The 21,548-nt window shown below is 41.0% G+C and overlaps 1 protein-coding gene across 4 annotated transcripts in view; it reads right to left on the bottom strand.

The window, feature by feature from the left end:
* IRSp53 (Insulin receptor substrate 53 kDa) overlaps positions 1-21,548 on the bottom strand; it is an 80,973-nt gene that overhangs the window by 31,714 nt on the left and 27,711 nt on the right. For all 4 annotated transcript variants that reach the window (XM_067358380.1, XM_012360132.2, XM_067358378.1 and 1 more), the window contains exons 3-4: positions 20,901-20,976; positions 4,489-4,581 (exon numbers count right to left, since the gene is read on the bottom strand). In XM_067358380.1, the coding sequence (XP_067214481.1) occupies positions 4,489-4,581; positions 20,901-20,976 (169 nt within the window). The remainder of the gene's footprint in view (positions 1-4,488; positions 4,582-20,900; positions 20,977-21,548) is intronic.

A 21,548-nucleotide genomic window follows, 5' to 3' on the forward strand; every position in this document is an offset into this window, starting at 1 on the left:
TAATTTTGTATGAAAAAATTTCGCTCCAACTAATTAAAATTGTTCTTAAGTAATTAATTTATCCATTTTTGTTAATTCGCCTCCCTCATTTTTTAATAAAACAATTACCGAAATTATTTCGCAATATCCTGTGTGTGCCTATCCGTCCATCTCTTTTCGCGTATCTTCGCCCTCTGGCGCTTTGTCTGACCGATGCGCGACATATCTACCGCCAGCTGCGGCTGACTATACACAGGATCGCGCTACTTATCGAGTTACGCCATAGTCGGAAAAATGAAAGAAAAAGTTAAACCCGAGAATCTATTTATCTTAAAAATTAAAAAAAATAATATTAAAAGAAAATTGAAGAAAAAGACTTATAAATATCGTAAACAAGCAAAGTAAAATCAAAATTTCTTTAAAAAAAAAATTGTTATTATAATAAGATCCTAAAATACGAGAGTTAAAAATCTTCTGCAAAATTGTTATTATTATTAATTGTGTTATTAATATAATTGTGTATAAAAATGGACAACTATTCGAATTTTTATAATAAATATTCACTTTTTAAGAACAATTTTTTTTTACAGAAGATTTTTCATCCATGCTGATATAGCAGAATTACATTTGGAAATTTTGCGCTCTCCTGAGTTTTCGCCGATCTTCTCATTGCCGCCATTTCCGGCGAACCTACCGACGAGAAGGAGAAATCGACCGGATCTTCCCGATCTTGCCACCGTCAGAACGGAGAAAAGATGTTGGGTGGAGAAGTAAGGAAAATGTGGGGGTGACGATATTGGCAATTTCGCTGTTGCATTTTCATTTCGTGCCGTTAACGTCGTCAGCTACGAAATTTTGCGGCTCCCCCTCGCGGCTGAGTGGCCGGGTGGCTTGGAAAAGAGGACGAAAAGGGGTAGGAGTAGTGAAAACAGATTTCTCCGAGTGTCGTTCGTGCTTCCTGCATAAATTTCCATCGACGTAATCGCGTGAAGGTCGAGACCGACGCGTTTCCGCGACGGTTTCCTTTTGTCGTTTCTCGTAAATGCGGAAATTTCGCGCGAATAAGTTTCAAGAATTGCGCGAAAGCACGATGTGTTTCATTAAAGATAATTAAATTTTAAAGTGCAAGACAATAAAATAATACTTTTAACGTATAGACAGGATATGATATTTATGTTCGAGAAAAATTTATCTCTCATCATTACGTCTAGCCAAACACAGCGAGTTCTTTCGCGTAACTCGAGTAAGGATAAAGATATATGTGTGTGATGAAACGTGCGATATAATCCTCGAGACGTGCAGAGAATAAGAAAATGTTTAACGAGATGTTTGTTCGACTTGCTATTTGCAGAGCACTCCTTATCGCCGCTCACGGAGAGAGCGAAGACTTCCGGCGCGGAATTAAAGTTGCAGGAAGAGCTCTCGACAGCGAGAAAAGCGGATGATAAGTGTGAAGTAAAGCCGGATGTATCCGCCGTGAAATTGGAATGTGAGTCATTGTGTACTCGGTGTCAGAATTATCAAGATACTATTTGTTCGAAAAAAAGAGTCTTTTCCAATCGTGTGCAGCGTGTCGTGAAATCTCGGATGCCTTTTTAGCTTTTATACAAAGTGTTTGATTTGAAATACAATCAAATAGCTGGGAAGCAGCAGAGAGAGACAGATATTTAAACAAATTTGGAATTTTATGATTATCTCAAAATTAATTCATTTTTTATTAAGGTTCTACGCATCTCCAGAAATACGTCATTTTCGAGATATTTTATTAAAAATGAAGCACTTTGCGTAAATTATACAAAAAATGAGAATAGTTTAAAACGTAAAATATTGTATATTGTATTAAATTTAGTAGTTTATTCACCGCAACACGATTGAAAAAATATTTTTAAAACACTATTTTATTTTTATAGAAACAGGAGGCACACGCAAAACTCGGTCCATTTAACGAGCTGCCCAAGATAGCGCGTTAATCGAAGTGCGTTTAAAGTGACGCCGATAATTTTGGATCCCCGTAATTTTATGCAATTATGCATGTTACACCTCCCCCCCCCCCATCCTTCCCCCTTTCTCTCGCTGGCCGGATAGAGTTTGGGGGTAGAATTCAGCGGTCGTCTGTCCTCCACCCACTTCTCTCTCGTTTCACGGCGATGCGAGTGCGCGTTAATTCTCATTCGTTGCGTGTTTACATTATTATTAAAGCGTGTTTACACGGCCGACTAAATCGACGCCGCCGCCGTAGAATTTCAGTTCGCAATCCTGCGCCGCGATGCCGAAAAAAAGCAGCAATTAATCTTACAGCGATGACGCTAACATATTTAATCTCTACGCGTTTCGTATCAAATTATCACATAAATAATGCGAACCTTTCAATCCAGGCGTGCGTATATTTATTTTTATACGTATTGTTTGGAAATTTATTCCTCGTTTGGGAATTTAATTTGCATGTCAATATTATTTTTTTTTTTTTTAAACCTTTCGCACATCGGATGGAGACTCAAAGAAAATTCGAAACGATTTGCATTTATATTTTCTTTTTTGTGTATTATGTATCGTTTTGAAATTTATTCCTCGTTTAGCAATTAAATTCATATCACTATTGTATGTTTTTTTTCGATATTTTACGCTTTTAATTATAATAACAATTTCTGAAAATTTTATCACCGACAAAATGCGATAATTGATTTTAGCGAGCGAGCTGTCGGCTAAAAGATCGAAAAAGATTCAAAAAATAAAATAATTAATAGTCTGCACTGGGGGCAATCACACAACAAATTCGCAATAAGCTGCGTTAACGCGATAAACAATATTTCTACATCGGGACAAGCGTATTTTGTAAAATAAAATAGCTAATTCTGGGTACGCTAATTAATTATACTCGAAACAGCGAGGCGTCCCCTCGCGAACATTTTCATAGTGTGCGAAATCGCAAATAACTCGATCGGTGAATTTATTAATTCGATTAATTTAATGCATCGTTTCCGCATCGGCGATACTCTCCTCCTCCCTTTCTCTCTCTCTCTCTCTCTCTCGCGCCATACGCGCATGCTAATGCGTTATTATCGCATGGCACAATTCGCCGTAAATTATTCCGTCGAAAATTATCTTCGCTGGACGATCGGCCGCGAGACATTCGGCCGGAAATCGTTATCGCGGAGGATAAGCTAGAATTAGTCTGTCTGCAAGTTGCACAGACAGGTCGAGAGAATCGCGATTTCGTAAATTGATGCGTATTAAAGAATACTGCAGATGTAAAGCGAATATTTCATGCAAACATTACAAATTAAAAGCTGTTATTTATATTACGCGCGTATATGCGATCATCAGTTTTCCAAATCGAAGCCGAAAAATCTAAAAATCAATTTAAGGAAGCCGCGAGATTCTGGTCAAGATCCATCCTGACTGATCGGATTCCGTCGTTCTCGAGAACAAATAAAGAGTTCACCCGGTCGTCGGCACTTGAAAAGCTTCCTAAGACTGCGCCTTAGTCTACTTTGAAAGGCTCGCAAGCTCCCAAGTCTCGCACACGGGTCGCCGGCCTGAGCTTAATACGTACACTTATCACGCCGCAATGATCTTGTTAGCAACTTTGGTTCATCGGCGTCTGGGAGCGAGGCAGGGAGCTTTCGAGCTTAGAGACGGTTAAACGCGCTTTATTGGCTTTAGAAGCCTCGAAAAAGCTTACTTTGTTCCAGAGCAATGCAAACTTCGTCTCTTGGGAGTAAAAATTTCTTCATTTTGTTCGGAAATCAATCGGAATGAGTATAATTTTAAAACTCGTGCAAGATCAGTAAGAAAAAATATAAAATAATCTGTATCTTAAAAAGAAACGTATTTTTGAACGAGAATTTAGATGTGCGTATGTGTTTGAAAAAATAACCGGAAAAGACAAATATCAAAAAAATAAAAAAATACTGGATATGTTTCGAAAAGATTCGGATACAACGTGAAAAGTGAAATCAACAGAAAAAAGTGAGAAGAACTTTTCGCAAATTAACTAAATTATTGCACGAGAAGGAATTTATAATAAATTAAATCAAACATCTCAAAATGTTATCAAGTGTGTATCTAAGATTCTATACACAAAGTTAAGTGTACACATTTATGTACACTATGGCGTCTTTGTGTATGCATTGCTTGTTTCATCCCACTCGCAGCGAAATTAATTCACAGTTAAGTTTACGATAAGACATATGTTTGTTCCGTAATATAACGTAAACAGAGCGTCTACTCTTGCGAAGAAGGGAAACTCATGCTTTTCCAAGCATTCTCGGTCAAATTTCCAGACAGAAATAAAACATACGTAAAGTATGTTAAAAATTTAGAATAAATCATAAATTTTTTAATAAAAAAATTAAGAAAAAAAATATCAAGTTTCAAAAAATAAAACTAAAATAACATTCTCTAAAGAAATTTGAGCAAACAGTAGACACCCTGTGCTAATTTCCAGAATGAAATCCAATAATTAACAAATCAATTGACCGTACAAATATTTCAAGTTTTTTCACTCACCCACATCCTTCGAGCCGCCCCATGTTCCCAATTGAGCTTGACGAGCTAATCGGGACAAAGCATCGACATAGACACGTGAAGCCGCCGCAGCGCCTGAAACAGAAAAATAAATATTATCAATTGTAATTCTATTTTATCGTAGATTGATTCATTATTACATGAACATCATATTAACATCCATCTATAAATTAATTGTACCTATTATATTATCACAAGGGATTGTTTATTACTATAAAAATATTGACGAATGATTCAAGCAAAGTGGTATTTATCGGAGTATTGAGAGATTAAAATACTCGCTTGTACATTTCCTTCTCCATCCGACACAAGAGACATGGACAGGATTCATTCGCGAATGAGCAATTGTGCCGGCAAAATAAAAAAGTCGAACAAGCCACTCATGGTTATCAGCGAAAAGCGATCCCTCTTCAGGCCGGCTCTCGTTAGAGGTTATGGGGCAGAAAAATTGGGACGTTCGGGAAAGAAGCGGCAGGAAAGACGAGAAGTGGAGAAGCGCGGGGATGGCAGTATCGGTGGAAATTGTGCGCTCCACCCCCGGGCGAATCCCTCATAAATAGCGGGCTTTTGCGCTACCTAACAGACTCGGAGGACGAAAAAAAAAAGAGAGAGAGAGAGAAAAAAGAGTGGGGGTTGATGAGAGAGAAGAGATGGGGAGGGATGACCGGTCGGACACGAAGCCGTACGTGCTGTATCTCGGAACGAACGGACTCGTGGGGGTCTGCGTTTTATGGGGCGCACCTTCGCTGCGCGATCATCTCCCCCCCTTGCTTACCGAGAAATTGAACCGCTCTCGAAGCGCGTTTGTTATTTCATTAGAGCCGCCTTTCATCGATTCGCCCGGAAACGCAAAATCGTGACGCGTGTCTGTAAAGTCTCGAAATTTATATATATTAAAAAAAATATTCCGAAACGTTATTTTTCTCTGCTTCGGGGAAATCGCGTGTCTTCAATTAAAACCTCCGAAACGAGGAAATTCGGGCTTTTCGCGCGGCTAAACGTCGAATTTCCTCTCGACGGATCGCAAATATATAGGATCGCAAATAGGAGCGCGGGATGCAGAGTGAATTTATGCTTCATTCGGACACGTTAGGTATACACGAGAAAGAAACGAGTGGAGTGTAAATTATGGCACTCTTGAAGCTCGTTCCACCTCCTCCTTTTCCCTTTTCGCTCGCGCCCATTCCCGTCCACCGACCTCAAGCACAGCGCTCGTTTCCGGAGAGCGGCTTTTATTTATTATTTCATGCCGCTGAACATACTAGTTTTTGGAGAGGAAATTTTTATTTCAAAATCGCACCGCAACTTTAACCAGCTGAGCTCAGTCTATCAAACTTTTTAGCGATGATTAGCACCTGTAGTCTTTTATCAAACTCAAACTGTGAAATGTTAAGAAGAATTCGAATATTCAAGAATACGTTTCATCGATATAGAAATGTTTACTTGAAAAAATGTCATTCTAGTATAATCGTCGTGTTGTGAACAGTTGCGAACAGTTAACAAATAAAATTTCAGGATTTAAATTTCGCTTATAAAGAGAAAAATTCTCCTGTTTATCGTAATTTCTGTTACTGCATTTATTAATCATAATTGCATGCGGTATTTTAGCATTTGTATACATTATTGTCCTGTCTTCATTGTAATTACCGTTTTAAAAATACGACAGAATGAGAATAGCGGAGTTCGTCCGCGGGGTTCACAGTTTTGCCGGGCAATAATTTCGCTGCGAGGACTGCGCTTTATATCCGAGTTTTACGATACAGAAATTTGCGACGGCATCGAAACTCGCACGTCGACAGCTGTCGCCGCCATTTTTCGCGTATGTTTCGTTGCAGCCTGCAGCGAGACATACATGTGAACCAAAAAAAAAAAGAAGGAAAAAAAACCAGTATATACGATTTCCCCTGCAGCTCTGTTTCTCCTCTTCTACTTTTTATTGCGGAACAAAGTCTGAGAGGAAATTTAACTGTGTTGGAATTCCTACACTGTTAGTTTGAATTATCTTAATTTTTTTTTTCCACCGTCTCATTTCTTTCTCACGTCTCGCCAATAAAATTACATGGACTGGAAAACCGACGCCACTTCCGTGACACCGCGAAAACTTTTATTTGCAAAATATTTTATTCAACAATTATTGGAACGTTTATATTGCAAGGGATCGTATCAATTTTCCATTCATTATTTAAAGGCACTACTTGTACAAACAATACAAACATATAAAAATGCAAAATTATTTCAAATATTTCGAACATTTCGACAATTATTCAATAATAAATAAAATATCTTTTATATTTTTAAAATTTCTATATGCCTTCGATATTTACTATTTGTCCAACGTATAAACACGTTCTGTAAACATTTTTTTTACATTTTTATTAGCAATCTGTATAATTATTACTTTTATACCGCGTATTCCAACTTGCTGTTGGAATTGCGCATGCAAATACTGCGAGCTTTAAGCGCCGCATATAATAGTGTATTATTAAAACACGGAATATCGAATATAACGGAACACGCGTTATAATCGTAAGCAGAAATATCCAACGTTTCGCACCCTCTCGCCGGCCGGGAATGTGTAAACCGTTCGGAACATAATCGGGGCGCGGGATAGACGGTGGAAATGCTGACTCGCCCATCCCCTTGTTTGCGGCTGTTCCGGCAACCCCCGAGCGACTCCGCGGGGATTGGAAGCAGGCCGAGTTCGTCACCGCGGCGACGCAAACCCCATTGTCCGCCGGTCATCCCTCGTCTTCCCCCAACTGTCGGCAAACTTCGGACTGTCCCTGTATCAACCCTTCACCGCAACGTTCCTCGTCCCTCTCGCTGAGACATCCCGATATCGATATACACGTATATCGAGTTCGAGCGGAGTTCCCACTTGCTCGCGCGAGACGAGAATTCAAGACGTTTTCATATCTGAGAGCACAAACAGTATCGGACCACTCGGGGCTTTGTCGTATCGCGACATTGTGCAATTCGGAATGTCGGGAAACTCATTCGGGCTTAGCCACTGGAAATTTAGTGTCTTTGATAATTAAAGTTGGAATTTTCAAGCGCTAACTCGTGCAGAAATCGAAATGGAATTTAGTTTCCTCCAGATTTAAGGATCTTCCGAGAGTTTTCTTTAAGTTTCCAAACAGTCGATTAAATTGCCATGTTAGATCAAAGCCTACGAAATGAATTCGCGCTGTAATTATTTTCCAAAAGCGACGAGGCGGTGCTCTAAGCGAGAACTCGGAAATGCTTAACGCGCAATTAAGGAGTTGCTTTGAAGGCCGACTTCTTAGCCCAATGCGTCGTTTATCAGCGCTTGCGAGCTTGCTTAGAGGGGACAGAGATAATAAATGAACGGCGGAGTTTCTAAGCGGCTTAATTGCTTATGAGGGTGTTTACCAGAGCCCTCGGGTTGCCGCCGCTAAACGCAACAGGCACGGGCGAGCATTACCAAGATTTCGCGCGGCATTAATGTAGATTAATGGAAAACTTCGCTGCCGTTTTTAGCTGCAACTTTTCCTATTACTTTATCGACAGTTTTCACGACGGGCTATCGGCTGTTATTAATGGAGCCGTGCCCTGACTTTCGCGTCGTTCTGTTTCTTTTCCCAGAGAAATCCCCATCTAAATGGAACTTGTTAGTTATCGCAAACTTAGGTGGGGGCTTTGATTTTTTTATTTTCCCTATTTATTTTGCGCAAGTTGGCTGAGAGAGAAGCGGCGGGGAAACACATTTTATACAAGCTTATCGAAATAATTTAGTGGGCCGCAAGCGGACGTTATTGCAGAAATAAACTGTTTGAGTTTTTATAATAAAAATTTACTTTCCCGCTTCACCGTTTCATCATCCGCTTTCACGGCGCAAAATATTGTAAATATCTCGACGATATAAAAATCGTGTATAATTTTATCTACTCCATCGATCCTTGTTATTCTCGCGTTTGCACCCCCTTAGGGACCTTTCGGAACGACAAACGTCTTTAGCGAGCGGCGTTAATGTCCTTCAACCCTCGCCAATCTTGCGTCGGTGTCCCGAGGGGTAGTTTTAATATGAGTCTCGCGGTGCTCTCAGCGTCGTCAACGGCGACGCCACGATCGGATGCCACCACGTCGGAAAATGCAGCGGAACGACGCAACGGAGAGGTTTGCAGCGACCCCCGAATTCCAGTCGTCTCTGCTCGCCCCCCTCCCCCCCATTCCCTTCCCCCCAACAGTCGATCACTATCCCGCACGTTCTGTTGGAATATATCGTTCGCAATAACGCCCGATCAAATCGTCGTTTATGGGAAATGGTCTTCGAGTGATCTCATCATCGAGAGCGCCAATTATATTCGAGGCTTCTTCAACGGCGCGCCGTGCTGAAGATTCTAGCGTAAGGATGCCAAAGTCACGCTTCTTCTATTATAAAAGAAATTCGCTAAAACAAGCGAACGCGCGAGAAAAACAAGGCAAATTACTAGGTGCGCAACTAAGTTTCCGGGTTTTACACATGGATGGCGCTAACGATACATGTAGTCGATATACATGTCTAAAGTTGTGTTTTTTTATTAACTTGGACATCTGTCAACAATAACCAGTCATAATACCAACAGATATCGCAACGCAAAAATATTTTTTCTAACAAGAAAGATGTCGAGTTTTGTGCCAAATAAACAGCATTTGCGGGAAGCTTTGCTTTTCTGCTTCAACTTGAAACAAAATGCAGCTGAAGCACGTCGTTTGCTTGAAAAAGCCTACGGCGAACATGCACCATCGAAAACTACCTGTGAAGATTGGTTTAAACGCTTCAGAAGTGGCGATTTCGACACTGAGGACAAGGAGCGCTCCGGAAGACCAAAAACATTAGAGGACGCCGATCTGCAAACGTTATTGGATGAAGATGATACACAAACACAAGATCAACTTGCGGAGGCATTAAACATGACTCGCCAAGGTATTTCCAAACGTTTACATGCCATGGGAAAAATTCAAAAAGAAGGAAAATGGGTGCCGCATGAGTTGACTGAGAGACAGATGGAATATCGAAGAGCCACTTCCGAAATTTTGCTTTTGCGGCATGAAAGAAAGAGTTTCTTGCATCGAATTGTTACTGGCGATGAGAAGTGGATATATTTCGAGAATCCCAAACGCAAAAAATCGTGGCTTTCACCTGGCGAAGCATCAACATCGACGGCACGGCCAAATCGCTTCGGAAAGAAGACAATGCTTTGCATTTGGTGGGACCAGAAAGGAATCGTGTACTATGAGCTGCTGAAACCGGGCGAAACTGTCAATGGGGATCGCTATCGACAACAATTGATAAATTTGAACCATGCATTGCTCGAAAAACGGCCAGAATGGGACACGAGACACGAACGAGTGATATTGCAGCACGACAACGCTCCGTGCCATCGCACTTCCATCGTCCAGGACACCATCAAAACGCTGAAATGGGATCTGCTACCGCACCCGCCGTATTCACCAGACCTGGCCCCTTCCGATTATCACTTGTTCCGGTCGATGGCGCATGGCTTGGCTGGGCTACACTTGGCCAATTTCGAAGAAGTGCGAAACTGGTTGGATGAATGGTTTCGATTCAAAGACGCATCGTTTTATCGTCGCGGTATTCATGTATTGCCAGAGAGATGGCAAAAATGTGTAGCTAGCGAGGGACGATACTTTGAATAAATCGTTTTTTGTATTTCTCTTGAAATTTTCCATTTTGCATTGATAAAAAAAACCCGGAAACTTAGTTGCGCACCTAGTACATTGAAAAAAGACAACAGCGGCGACGGTGTCATCTCACATTCCGGAAGTGAATACCGCGACGGACGATAAACGTGAATTAAGAGGCACCGGCTAATCGACACACTCACCCCTTCAATTTTCCTCCCTGGCTTGTAAAACAGCACCCTCGCCTCGTCGCGCCGTCGGAAGGAGAAGAGGGACAAGAGAGACAGAGAGAGCGATTGTCTCCGGTGATTACGGTTTCCGGACTTGTTTGCATTTAGGAAGCCATCAACGCTTAATCGCATTCCTTGCCGCCCCGGGAGATTGCAGGTTTCGGTGGGAAAAAGGAGGGAGAGGGGGGGGACGGGGAGAGCGATTACAACACTACCACCTGCCCTTTTACATCGACCGGCCCCGCGGCGCGTAAAAAGTAACGCCGTGACGCGGAATTCCGCCGGCGAGATTGCGCGGAAAACGCAGCGCTAAATTTGATAAATATTTTTGTCGAGCGAGCGGCTGGATTTTGCAAATAGCGACGTCATTCTTCCTCTGGCTGAATTTGCAAAAAGCTCCAAACTCTTGTTTTTCTCAATCAGACTGCATTATTATTTAATATGAATAAAATAACAAGCGTTCAGTTAAAGAACTAAAAACAACGGCAGAAAAATAGAGCCAAAGCGTCTTCTTACTCTTTTAATTTGCATTACCTTTCGCGCTTTAACACTCAAGCTTTTGGTTCACAGCTTTTGTTTTTAAATATTAAGTTAATCGAAACTCACTAAGCTGCCCGTAACGTCCGGTTAAACGAATGTAAACGTGTCGTTTCGGTCGGAGCACCCGGTATATCAAGAGAGCATACCAGTTAGAAGCGCTCATGAGCGGAATGCTTTGCGCAGAAATAAACCACGGGGGGTGAGAAAAAGGCAGGACGGTCCTTCGAGAGGGAATAATGAAATTAGAAGCGTCTGCCACCCCGACCGCAACGAGGGGAGACAAGAAGGACGAGGGGGGGGGGGAACTGAAGCGAGGCTGCCCGGAAGCGTCGTCGGGGCTGAGCAAAAATAATTGAATCGCACAGCGCGGGGCCACACTGTCCGGAATAAAGTTTACGTTTCAACCTCCCTTCAGCGGCACCGTCCTCCTCTTCTCAGTTGCGTACTTCAACCGTGCCTTTACCTTTCGTCTATTCCCCTCCCCCCCCCCTTCCTTGCACTGCGAAAGTGCGCAACCCCTCAACCGCTACCATGTTGTCTCATATTTCCATCTTCCTTCTGGAATTTCCAGAGGGTGACCCACCCTTCACCCTCCCGCGGGATTCCTGCGAGAATGCAGCGGAATAATAAAGGGACGGAATGACTTTGAGATGGATGAGGGCCACTCCTTTGCACTCTTGTTTGTTCACTGGTCGTTTACGCAGTTTCCGACGGCGTTAGCCGCTTTCCGCCGCGGCGATGAAAAATTCGGTCGACTTTGTACATCGTGCGCCGAGCGAAAATACTTTTCAACAAGTTTCTCCAAATGAAAACTTGATCTCGAATTCACGAACGATCTTATATCTCAAATCCGCTCTATGATCCACATCAAACTCACGAAAGAATTTTAAGTAGGGTTCTATTTATAATTTTGTGTGCACTTTACATATAATGCAAAGAACAAAAAATCAAACTTTTTATTTGATATTATATTTTAATAAATTCGAACTGAGTTTTGACCTGATCAGATTATTTTCAGTGATATCAAAATACCAATACAACAAATAAATCGAACGCAAGAAAAGCAATTCAAACCGCAAAACCATCACGCGATACTCGTATTGTCAGTTACTTGGTTCGCTTTTTTAAAATGACAGTTGTCACAAAATAGCAAGAAGTTCATCACCAAGCACGTAATTCTCCACAAATGTGACAATTGTAAAAGGCAAATAAAATACTAAAATCACGAAGAGAAAGAAACATCGCGTCGATTAAATAACTAAAACATTAATCCACAATAAATACGAATTCAAAATATACAAAAATTTGTTGCCCAATATTTTCTATTGAATAAAATTATAAGCTTTCTAGCAGACGCTCAAAAACTTTAAGCTTTGAGCTTTGAGCTTTAAGCGTCACATTATTAAAATAATCGAGATGAAAAACGTTAAAAAAAGCTTAAAAAGAAAAAATGTCAATATTCAAAGTTACAAAATCATTTTATTTTCCCATTATCGACTTTTAGACACTTTTTACACACTCGATATAGAGAACCTCTGTCATGTAGATGTTTACACGATATCGGTTCTTGTACCGGCGCTTCGTCACTTCACGAATGCGAATGGGAGATGCGAGGGAGAGGGTTTAAATGAGGAAAGAATTGGGGATGATTTATGGGGTGCATGCAGATGCCGGTGTAACAATATTATTGTAAACTTTGCGATTGCGGCATTGTTGGAGTACCGGGGTGAGGGGAGGGTCCATCGAGCAAACGTGCGAATAATGGGAGGGTAGGTCACATTTATTCGCGCCCGTCTTCGTCGGTGCGGGATCGTATATTTTCGCGAGCAGACATTCCGATACACAGAGAGTCGGGGAATTTTGCGAAGCGATTCCGAAAATGGAAAAAGAATGAGCAACCCGTGTTTCGTTCGCAATATACAAAAGGTCTCGTCATTAGAGATAATCGATTAATTAAATGTTATAATTTTATCGCAGAAGTGAGATCGCCAATTAATCGATAAAATAAGACAAATAAGTATATAAAACCGTGTCGTCCATTAATAAAATGAGAAATGTCAGGCTGATCAGTGACCATCGTGAAAGGACAGGTGCAAAATAATAATCTCCTTCGTCATCACATTTCCGCGTTGTTGTTAATATCTTGAAAATGCTTGTCGCGTGTTGTACGAGAAGAGTTCAGCGTAAAGAAAATACAGCGGGAAGCTGAGAACAACACGTCGGTGGAAAAATCGGGGCGGGAGAATGCACGATATCGCGAAGGATAATATTTAAGGATTATTCCGCCTCGAACGCCAGCTATTCCGATCCATTAATATCGTTCAGCCGGCAAATTGGATTAAAGGGAATCCATTTAAAGGGATATTAGGACAGTATCGCGAAGGGCCGGGTCGCCGTGATTTCTTTCACTTCAAGAACGAACGGCGAGATAAATCGAGCCCCTCGAAACGGTCGACATTCGGGATTGAATGTTGATGAATCTTCCATCAGCGATTTTAATTTTGTACAATCTTGTTCACTGTATTTATTACTGTCGTTATTATTTTATCATGAAACTATAATCTTCATATTCGAACCAGCGGAAGAAAAATAACATTTTATACCAGAATCATGAGTCAACGCTATCGATTGTGAATAGCACGAATTGAAATTAAGCTTATCGTTGTGAAATTTTTGTTTGCCGTTCACGAACTCTGAACAACCGCAAACAACAATGGCGCGCGGTGAACTTGTACAATCGAGAGGTGTATTATTTACCAAAGTCGATATTTCTAGCAATTAATAGCGCGAGGGAAAAACTTTTCACTCGGGCGTGCCGCTCGCAGCGGCGAGCACTCATCATTAATTTCCGGTGGAAAAACAACTACTCACCGCGGGCCATAGAAATTAATACTAGTTCCAGTAGTTGGCATTAATAACTGCCGCGCGGCGAAAATTAAATCGAATTCCAAACCTACTCGCTCACGGGGTTATGTCGAACGATCGGGCTTCCTGTTCCCGGGACGACACGTCCAAGGTTGGAGTTAATTAGCGGCGCGGCACGCCGCGATTAGCCGGACGCGATCGATCCGGAACTGCGTGACGGTTCCATTAGGCACACCCGGTATGCAGGTCCAGTCGGACGTGGATACGTAAGGTATTCGCTATTAACAGGGATTCGAGCGGATTCCAGGTGATGCCCCGCCGGAAACTCCATTTGCCCTTTCGTTGCACGCGACGCGTATTCACGTATCACGATCATCATTATCGTAATATCACTATTCAGCGAATGTTAAATCCATCAACAATTCATAAGCCATGTCATTGGAATTAACGGATTATTAAGTTTGTGTGCGGAGAAAAGTGGATCATAATCGCGCCAAGGATTTTATGAATGATAAGTGGCGCGTTTGAAGAGCAATCGATTTTAAGCCTATTTTTAAACATTTGTACAAGATGCAATTTATTTTATTGAATTGCAACGTTCCAAAAGTTCACGTACTTGTTCTCCAATGAAGAATAGTGCAGACAAATATTCGATATTTATACAATATTTAATGCGACGAACAGAACTAGAAAGTGAAACGTTATGTCACTTGAAAAGAATCTATTTCTCTCTTCAGCGCGAACGTATTAGCGTATCGATGCAAAACCTGCTTGTATGTACGAGAGGCCTGTCACTCTATTGAACGATCATGCGAAAAATAAAATACACGGAATAACATTCCGCGCATACATACATATATCGGTCTAAATAAATGTATCGTGCTTTGTCGATAGTTGACACGAAATGACAATTTATATTTCTCGCCGCCTGTCACCGGTTTAATATTACAAAGCGTGAATTTTCCTGTTGATTACGACTTGGTTACATTATCGCGCGATAACGCAAACTATCATATTCCGCTTATCGATCCCAATAAATATAGCGCGGTACGTTCTGCAGCGACGCGCGATAAGGCCGCGTCATTTTTGCGGGGTATATTTTTCACAACGCTCTCGCGCCGCCCAAGGATTTTCCCATGTCAGTTCGCGCAAACGAGGGGACGCGCTCTATCTCACGCGCATAATTCACCCCCGCGTTTATTACACATTTTATTTATGCGTATTACGCGGCCGACGCGACGCAAAGCGACGCGCAAGCGGCACGCCGTACGTTTTTTATGCAAAGCGGAGTCATTCTCGTCAACGCGCAACGCAGCCGCTTCGCGACTCTCCCTCTCTCTCTCTTTCTCTCTCTCTCTCTCTCTCTCTCTCTCTCTCTCTCTCTCTCGATCGCGTAATATTCGCGAAAATAACTTCCGCCGCTTTTTGCGCGGCGAGATTTTCGCCGTGGTGCGAATTGCAGTTACGAAGAACACGAACGGAATACATTAACCGTTAGATTTTATGCATTTTATGCCCGAGCCGGTTAACTGCGCGATATTAAAGTATACGGAATATACACGGTCTAAACCCGTTCTTTTAATTAAATAGATTTTCTCTGACCACGAGAGAATTTTATAAAATTGAAAGTACCTGTTATCTCTGTAAATATCTCACTGAGATATGAAAAGGTTAACATTGCTTAATGGCCGTGCATTATTAAAAGAAACTGAAAGCAAACTAGATAATTTTAAAGTAGCAGAAAAAGATTTAAAAACTGCGCAATAGAATCACACGTCTACAATAAGCGTTTTCAGTTTAAAGAATCTTCTTACTTGTTTCAATTAATGTTTTCATTTCAAGTAATGGGGTGTTTTTTTTTTTTTTCTTTTCCTTCTTGCTCGCAAAATTTGATGAGTACATTAATGGTACTTATTTCGTGTGTGCGTATTCCGATTTTTGAAATGTTTCAGTCCGCATAAAGTGATAAATAGAATTCTGTTTCAAGTTTAGTTGCAAATTATAAATCGTCAAGAGGAGGTTTAAAGATAAAGTATAAAATGTAAATTTCTATCTTTCGAAAAACTATATATCATCGTTATCGCTATTATACAAACAATACAGTGCGCGACGGCGAATATTCCGCGTACATTTTCACGTCTCCCTCACCCTGCTTCTCATCGCTGGTCCCCGCAAAGTGCAGAACAAACGACGGGGCTTGACAGTCGTGAGTGCGGCGTGCGTAACTCGATACTCTCGCGATATTTTCGACCCTTCGAGAGGAAATCGATATTAAAGAGCGACCAGCCGGAAGGGAAAATCAGAGGGGTTAGGGGGGGGGGAAAGAGAAGAGACGACGAGAGAGAGGGTAAAGAGATGGCGCGAAATTGAAATTGCGGGGGTAAAGCGAGAACAGAGCTGCGGACGGCGAGGGAGAGGCAGGGGACATGTGCCGGCGGGAAAATTGAGCGTTTCACCTGCACAGATTCCATAATTAAAATCAGTCGGTATCCGCTCGTCATTGTCCGCACCACGCGGATGTTCATCCCTCCTCGTGCAACCCCCTTCCCGCCGCTCCGCCTTCTCCCTCAGATCACTGTCACCCTTCCGTCCGCGTTTGACGTCTCTCGTGCATTTTTGCGTTATTTAACGAGAAAACTTTTCAAATCGCATTCGCTGACCCTCGCGCGACCCACGTATCGCCGATGTCGCGTTCCCTACAATTGTCCCGCCCCCTTCGTTTCGCCCGCGAGAGGATCCGCGAGTCGCAAGCGCCGGCGGAGCGATACTCTCGAAGTTATGATCGTTGAATAATGCTGTATTTGTTTCATTTCTACGCGACAGTTTCAACAATTGCAAAATTGTTACTGAAAAAAAGGGATTTATCTTTAAAGCTTTAACAACAGTTAGCTTCAACAGAACGTAACATTTAATTTTATTAAAAATTCAATCATTTCAGCGCGTTTCCTTTATTTGTTAATAACGATCGTGTAAAAAATTTTATATTTGCCCCCGTCGTATTATTATCATAGAAGGCAAACAAATTTCCTGAATGGTGACCCATGTCACTTTAAAATTCTATTTCTCTCTTGTGCTTTTTGCTATACGTAAGGGGCATGATATTCCAAGAAACGCGCTCAAGGATGCATCCTTCAATCGACTGGAAATACGAAACTCCTGGTATTTAAGTGACATCCTTACGGAGCAAGCGGATGGTAGAGAATTGGCAGAGGGATGCAGGATGAAGAAAACGCAGGAGAAAGGACGAAGTTCCCGCCGGATCGGAGCGGAGCTCTCAAAGTGGCTCGACGGCTCGTTATAAATTGTCGCAGAGTCGGCTCGTGATAGGGCGCGGAATCGCACAGGGATGGGCGATTGGGTATAAGTTCGACGATCGCGGCGAGTTCCTTCCGATGGAACAAATTAATTCCGCGAAGAACAAAGACGACGTAGAATGACTCTGCCATTTGAAGTTGGCAAATCGTATTTTGATAACGCCGCCAGAGATTGAGAATTTAATCGGAAATATATCCAGATCGACATTGTCGGAACAATATAATTTAAGGCTAAGCAAAGCCGGTAATCAAAATTAATCAAAATAATGTCAGATTGATATTTGAAAAATTGTACAAAATTGAAGAATTCACGACTTTTTAGAAAAAATACAATTTTTATATTAGACGAAAATTACAAGGTCTGTAAAGTTGGTAACCTGAAATGCGAATTTTTATCAAACTTATGCGGCACTGACCACAATTTCATCATATTTATTAATATATAATGTTTTTGTCCATCCTGCAAAGAAAAATTATACACAAGCAAAAAAATTGTGGAGTTGTATAAGTTTGGTAAAATATCACATTTCGAGGTGCCAGCTTCGCAGATCTAAAAGCACATAATGCAGCGGGGAATTTAATAAAAGTCCGGCCGAGATCGCGAGAAGACCGGATGCAACTCACCCTTCGAAGGACTGAAGGATAGAGCTGAAGGACTCTGGTTTCACTTTAATTCCTAACCCTCCCTCCGTCCTTCTCTCTCGCCTTTCAGTAATGCCACTATTCGGAGAAATCTCCCCTTTGTCTCGCCTTCCGCGGCTCGTCAAAAATTAATTCCTAATCGAGTTAGCTCTCTTTCCCGGCGCAGAACTCGTTAAGGAAGTTGCATCGTCCTTTGTGCGACGCTCCACCACCCTCACTGCTCTGTCGACTCCATTCCCTCCGTTCCACCACCGTTCTCAATATCTTGCCGCCTCGCAGCCCTAATCGCGTTGAGATAAAAAAGTTGGCGATGCCACAGGCAAAAGAAATTATCGCGATTCTGTTTGTGCGAACTTTTCCATAAAGCGAGCCCGCGCGCAGCGTTGCCGGCAGCGACCGGCGCTGTGACGTTTGTTCTCAAGAGCGAAGAAGCGCCCGCGATCTTATCGTCGACGGTGCACTTCTTCCCCGAAGAATAGATCGGTTTATTTGTTTTTCCCCGTGGAGAAGTTTCGGTACACAGTCTCGATATTTATAGAGCCGCGGAACTGTCGGATGTAATAGCATAATTTATTGGCGATTTTATCGCCAATGGCAAAGTTGAACTTTTCTCCTCGGATATTGCGAAAAAGTGGATAATGTTGCGCTACGTAGGATAATGTTCTTATTTTGCGCCGGATTTTGGAATGTCATCTATAGCTTAGAGATTATATCACTCCTAAGTTAAATATTCCTAGTTCCTATTAAGGGATTTAAATTCGTAACACAAGTTTCAATTATAATGTACAAAAAATTAATCTGCGCTGCAAGAAAGCGTGTTTCTGATAGATTTAGCTGGACTCTGTTTTTAGTGCGAGATAAGTAACTGGTTAAATATTTCGCAGCAATCTCATAATTTATTGCTCATCGCATATGTGATGCACAAAAACATCACAAGTTCTCCTGTAATAACAAAAAGTGAATGTATCACAGTGAAGCCAAAATAACGGCTTTGGTGCAAAATAGAGTCCGGAATATACATAATTTACACCGAAACTTCAAATTACGTTCGCAAGAGTTTCATAAACTGAAATTTAAATAAAATTAAATACACGCTTCTAAAGGTAAAAAGAAAATTTGAAAAGCATACAAAATAAGCAAATAGGAAATATAATTGTTATTCTAAGGTAATAAAATAAAATATTATTATTTAGATTACTATAAGAAATTATTAAAAAATCTAACGTAATAATGCAAAGCTACAGTTGTCGCAAAATGTTTGTTGCGAAACGAATAATCTGGCACGAATTAGAGAACTTTTATCCTAGTCGTTATAAAATAATTGGCACGTGTTTATAAATGATAGCGCAAAATTTGCGAAGCCGTTAAGAAAATAGCAATCTGAGAAAAAGGATTAATTATACATGTATGTTAAGGGTTTCGCGGCGCGGGTATAGTCGATTTCCATCCGCCGGAAATGGCGTGTCTCTTCCTCCTTCAGCAGAGTAATACTATTACATGAAAGGCCGGCGGCTCCGCGCGGAACTTTTAAGTCACTTTTAATGTAAAGTCGGCTGCGCCGCTGCGCAAACTACTTTCCGCCGAGTACTATTTTCCCCGGCGCTCTTTAAACAAATTTTTAGCCATCAACGAGAACCACCGACTCGGCGCTGAAAATTTCCCGAGATCACGCGCGGTACGCAATTTACAGCTATCGATCAGACTGCTATTTTCATTATAATTTTTACGTTAAAACAATCGTTACTGCATTACAAGTATTGCGCATTGTGAAATATTTCTCAATAAAAAAAAAACAATGAAATTCTATTCTAATATTAATTTTCAAATTTTATTTTTTTTAAACAAAGATCTCAATAAACTTTTCAATAGCTATCAAGCATCGTAAAATGTTATTATCGTCATCGCATTAATTGTATTCTTCTTTTTACGTAAAATTGAGGTAAAAGTGTGTCTAGACACGATGTTAGACACGAAAATCTCTATTTCCATCGCTAAATCATCCGTATTCCTACTTCCAGAACACCGTCAAGGGAAAAGAGAGAAAGGGATATCGCCCCATAAGTATCACGCGACCCACATGATGGCAACATGCGAGCGCATCCATTTCAGGGTCAGCGGGTAATCCCCAAAGGTGATTGATCTGACCTGGCCATGAAAGTGCGAAGGTGCGCGAAAGGTAGAAAGGGGAATATATAGATCCAGCGTTAAATACGGCGTACAGAAATATATGCTTCTAAATTGGCGTCGAAAGACATGCAACCAGTTGATTGGAAATTTGATTTTAATACTTTCACGACTGTATATATTCGACTCTGCTCAACACTTGGAGAGCCGCTCTATTATATTAAACTGATGTAAAATCCGACATTTCATATGCGAAGAAAATTTTATATCAAAAGTTACTATGTACGACAGTAACCGTGGATCAGGAAGAAGTTATAAAAATTTTTACTATGTTTTTCACATGTAAAACATAGTAAAAATTTTCAGTCCGCGGCTACTGCCGTACATAGTAAGTTTTGACATAAAATTTTCTCCGTGTATTACACGACCTAATACAATAATGCAAAAAAACAGTAAAATTACGTGACCGGCCGCGAAAGTGTTGACGGACTTTCTAATCCGAGATCTGTGCACCAAATTACAGACACTCGTAAATCGCGTCACGAAAGTCGGTGTTTAAGTCGACAAAAAATAAAAGCGAATTTGTATGCATTTTTGATCTTTGGTTTGTATTTTCGCGCGTATTGAAAATTATTTTATCTAAATACGAGACGTGTTTACTCATCGATTTCAATTTGATACCAATTGCGGTGTCCAAGATATTTAATATCATTGGCCGAAAATATTCGACACTGTTAATCGGATACTGATTAAATAACAGCGTATGAAATCATAAACATATCATTAATTCGCCAATATTTCCATGTAAAATGAATTAGCGCCGCGGGGTGGAAGAAAGACAGAAAAGGGCGGAGGCAGGGCAAAAACTCGTAATGCTAACGAGCTGGCAATTCGATCCTGCAACAGGGCCCAAGGGGCTGGCGCAAAGTTCTCTCTGCTCCTTGCGCACCGGTTTTCTTTTTCGACCCCACCCTCGCAATGTTTCTATCTCTCTTTTCGGGGCGATTCGGCACGCTCGATTTAATTCACTCACCGTGAAGAGCCTTCAGATATGCCTTTCCCGCGTTGATCAGCTGCCTGGCGCCAGGATTAAACTTGTCCAGAATATTCTGAAATAACAAAAGAAAAGCGTGTCATGAATTGCGCTCGACAATATTGGCAAAAAACTGTTACAATTTAAAAACAACGAATTTCTTATTTCACATCAAATAAATGAATTTGGATTTTACGTAAAGTTGCAATGTTGCAAATTAATATGAGTTTCTATCGGAGAAATATTCGTAGCTGATATCTTTTTTCTGATCGATAAAAAAAAGAGAGAAAAAACTTTTAGACATGAACATTCTCTGAAATTAACTGCAAGAAATGAAATAGCAATTACGAAATTGCAAACGCCAGAATGAGTTCCGTAGCGCAATGATCACAGCACTATTTTTGCTATAGTTTTAGCCGAATAACTTCTAAGCCGTTCGGTAAATTCGCAGGAATTTTTGTATTAATATTTATTAAAATTTATTCAATATTTGTAGAATTTTTCATCTACAATATTTTTTCAAATTTGTCGATAAGTATACATAACTTTTCACGAATCAATGCAAATGTAAAAATTAAATAACTTTTAACTGACCAGAGAATCATGTTTAACTTTTGCGCAAATATTCGCAATTAGTAAAAATATTCA

This window comes from Linepithema humile, chromosome 6, assembly GCF_040581485.1.
Source record: "Linepithema humile isolate Giens D197 chromosome 6, Lhum_UNIL_v1.0, whole genome shotgun sequence".
Taxonomy (NCBI): domain Eukaryota; kingdom Metazoa; phylum Arthropoda; class Insecta; order Hymenoptera; family Formicidae; genus Linepithema; species Linepithema humile.